Source organism: Symphalangus syndactylus, chromosome 9 (assembly GCF_028878055.3).
Source record: "Symphalangus syndactylus isolate Jambi chromosome 9, NHGRI_mSymSyn1-v2.1_pri, whole genome shotgun sequence".
NCBI lineage: Eukaryota > Metazoa > Chordata > Mammalia > Primates > Hylobatidae > Symphalangus > Symphalangus syndactylus.
In genome coordinates, this window is record NC_072431.2 from 118397331 (window position 1) to 118400798 (window position 3468).

The following is a 3468-nucleotide window of genomic DNA, read 5'->3' on the forward strand; positions in this document are numbered from 1 at the left end:
ACATTTTTCTCCATTGCATATACTCATTAAGTATAATATTGCTTCCAAGAATGTAAAAGTTATTTCTTGGGGTGCTCTAAAGTTCAACTCTATCTGACAAAACCTTATTCCTTAGTATTTTTTAAATTGAGTTGTGTTGTTGTTGTTTGTTTGTTTGCTTGTTTTTTTGAGGCTGAGTCTAACTCTGTTGTCAGGCTGGAGTGCAGTGGCATGATCTCGGCTCACTGCAACCTCCAACTCCCTGGTTCAAGCAATTCTCCTGCCTCAGCCTCCCGAGTAGCTGGGATTACAGACATGTGCCACCACGCCCAGCTAATTTTTGTATTTTTAGTAGAGACGGGGTTTCACCATGTTGTCCAGAATAGTCTTGATCTCCTGACCTTGTGTTCCGTCCACCTCAGCCTCCCAAAGTGCTGGGATTACAGGTGTGAGCCACTGTGCCCGGCCTAATTGGGTTTTCTTGGAACATCAGAAGCATTGACCTTGAGTTCATGGAAGATACACAAAAGGTATATAAGATCAGTGCTACAAGCATATGGCAAATGGGTGGCTGTTCTTGGAGGACTTCCCAAGATTTATTAGATGTCAAAGTCATATCATGTGAGGTGGCCTCTGTATACATATGAGCTATCATTTGCTGTCTTGTAGATGTTGCTTATGTTTGATCCTGAGCATTTATGACTGTGTTGTGAGTTTTGAGGTTTCAATAAAAATACTTTATCTTTTACTATTTAATTCTACTAAAGTTGTTCAACACATCAATAATTATGTCAAGCACTGAAGAGAAAAATTTTTTGACAATATCTAGATCAATATCTAGAAGCTAGTGAATTTTTAAAATTTCCCTATGAAGCAAAATTGAAAGTACACTAAAAATAAATGTTAAAAATAATTTCAACTTTAATAGTCTTTAGCTATTTTGAATTTTTAAGTATTTCATTATACTAGGCAATATTACATATTTTCATAATTTGTTAATTTACTTATTTAATCTGGCACACTACAATTTATATAAGTAAATAAATCACATTGTTACTTAAACAAATTGAGCTATGAAGTTAAATATCCATAAATCATAAATTTAATTATTAACTTTTAACTTAAAATTTTCAATTGTTCATTCTTAATCCTGGATTGAATAAATTCTATTTTACATTCTATTACACTGCTTTTAAAGCATTAAAGAAGTACAATATTCTCTCTTGATAATGAGTACTGTAATGTATATACATCAGCCAATACATAGTATATCTGTGTTATTAAAATTTAATGGGACTTTGAGTTAGGAAAAAAAATTTCTAAAAAGCATATGTGGCAGAGGAAGATGAGGTAATAATCAAAAAAAGTAAACTGAGAAACACTACTGTACATTCATGTAGAAAGAGCATAAAAGAAAGCAAAAAGAGAAGTAGAAAGTAACACAAGGCATTCAGAAAATGGAAACTAGTATGTGACCTTTTTAAGATCTGTGCACAAAGTAAGGTCTTCAGAGAAGAGCCCAAGGTTCAGGGTCACTCAATCTCAACAGCCCAGAAGCATCTGCAACCTCCCCAATGTCCTTGCCCTTTGCTTTACTAATGGCCCTGGTGGTGCTCAACTGCAAGTCAATCTGTTCTCTGGGCTGTGATCTGCCTCAGACTCACAGCCTGAGTAACAGGAGGACTTTGATGATCATGGCACAAATGGGAAGAATCTCTCCTTTCTCCTGCCTGAAGGACAGACATGACTTTGGATTTCCCCAGGAGGAGTTTGATGGCAACCAGTTCCAGAAGGCTCCAGCCATCTCTGTCCTCCATGAGATGATCCAGCAGACCTTCAATCTCTTCAGCACAAAGGACTCATCTGCTACTTGGGATGAGACACTTCTAGACAAATTCTACACTGAACTTTACCAGCAGCTGAATGACCTGGAAGCCTGTATGATGCAGGAGGTTGGAGTGGAAGACACTCCTCTGATGAATGTGGACTCTATCCTGGCGGTGAGAAAATACTTTCAAAGAATCACTCTCTATCTGACAGAGAAGAAATACAGCCCTTGTGCATGGGAGGTTGTTAGAGCAGAAATCATGAGATCCTTCTCTTTATCAACAAACTTGCAAGAAAGATTAAGGAGGAAGGAGTGAAAACTGGTTCAACATGGAAATGATTCTTATTGACTAATACACCATCTCACACTTCATGAGTTCTGCCGTTTCAAAGATTAATTTCTGCTATATCCATGACTTGAGTTGAATCAAAATTTTCAAATATTTCAGAATTGTTGAGCAACATTTCTTTAGCTCCGTGGGGACAAAATCTTTACAGATGATCATGCCTATCTATCTATCTATCTATCTATCTATCTATCTATCTATCTATATCTATCTATCATCTACCTATCATCTATCTTCTATCTAATCTATTTAAATATTTATTTATTTGTAAGATTTAAATTATTTTAAATTATGTTTGTTCAGGTAATATCACATCCACCTTTACTTTGTGGCTAATATAATATGTTCTTTATGTTTTGTCAGCTGATTATTTTGCTTTGTTCATTAAATTTTTACTATAAATAACTTGTTTGTTTATTCTTTAAAATGAAACTCCAAGCCTGATCATATAACTTGATTAAAAACAGATAGTACAGTTCAGTTACCTATCATTATTTTATTCAAATTTTAAGTAAAAGATTTTTCTACACCAGGTTTTATGTTGCCATCAGGATATACTAAAAAAGTGAACATAATAAATACAATTCCTATTCTCATGTATCTTTGATTTTTGCCAATAAAGAAATTTAACAACAATAATTATGATTAATATGAATTATGTTAAATGCTATAATGTGAGCTAGGGAAAAAAAAAACAGTGAATTCCTCTCAGTGGAACGTAGACAGAGCCATGTCCAGAAAAAAAAATAAAAGCAGAACTATCCTCTCTGAATTGACTTTTAAACATGTAATTGCAAATGTGCATTGCTAGTCAGATACATGAGTTTGCAATATCCAAGGAATACAATGTCTGGAGGATCATAACTGGCAACCAAATGCCTAAAAATGGAGGCTGTCATGTGAGGAGCCAATGTAGAGTGGAAAATAAGAGTTAAACTAGATTCTGAGGACCTTCCAATGAGAACTCATGGATACAGGAAGGGGAATATCACACTCCGGGGACTGTTGTGGGGTTAGGGGAGGGGGGAGGGACAGCATTAGGAGATATACCTAATGCTAAATGACGAGTTAATGGGTGCAGGAAATCAACATGTCACATGGATACATATTTAACAAACCTGCACATTGTGCACATGTACCCTAAAACCTAAAGTATAATAATAAAAAAAAAGAGAGAGGGAAGAGGAGAGACACAAAGGAAACAGAGGTGGAATACCTTAAACATTAGAAGGACAAGAGGGAATGATGACAAAAATGTATTTAGAAAATAAATATACTTAGAAGAAGAGTCAATAGACTTATGGCAAATGTGGAT

The 3468-nt window shown here is 35.2% G+C and overlaps 1 protein-coding gene across 1 annotated transcript; it reads left to right on the plus strand.

Annotated features, from left to right (window-relative positions):
• The first annotated feature begins 1203 nt into the window (after nt 1-1203).
• Nucleotides 1204-2351, plus strand: LOC129490334 (interferon alpha-5). Its single transcript, XM_055294095.2, has one exon. The coding sequence runs from the start codon at nt 1554-1556 to the stop codon at nt 2121-2123; it is 570 nt and encodes a 189-aa protein (XP_055150070.1). The 5' UTR covers nt 1204-1553; the 3' UTR covers nt 2124-2351.
• Nucleotides 2352-3468: the final 1117 nt, after the last annotated feature.

Excerpts from the sequence above, each read along its gene's own strand:
- LOC129490334 (XM_055294095.2), top strand. The coding sequence starts at position 1,554 with ATGTCCTTGCCCTTTGCTTTACTAATGGCCCTGGTGGTGCTCAACTGC.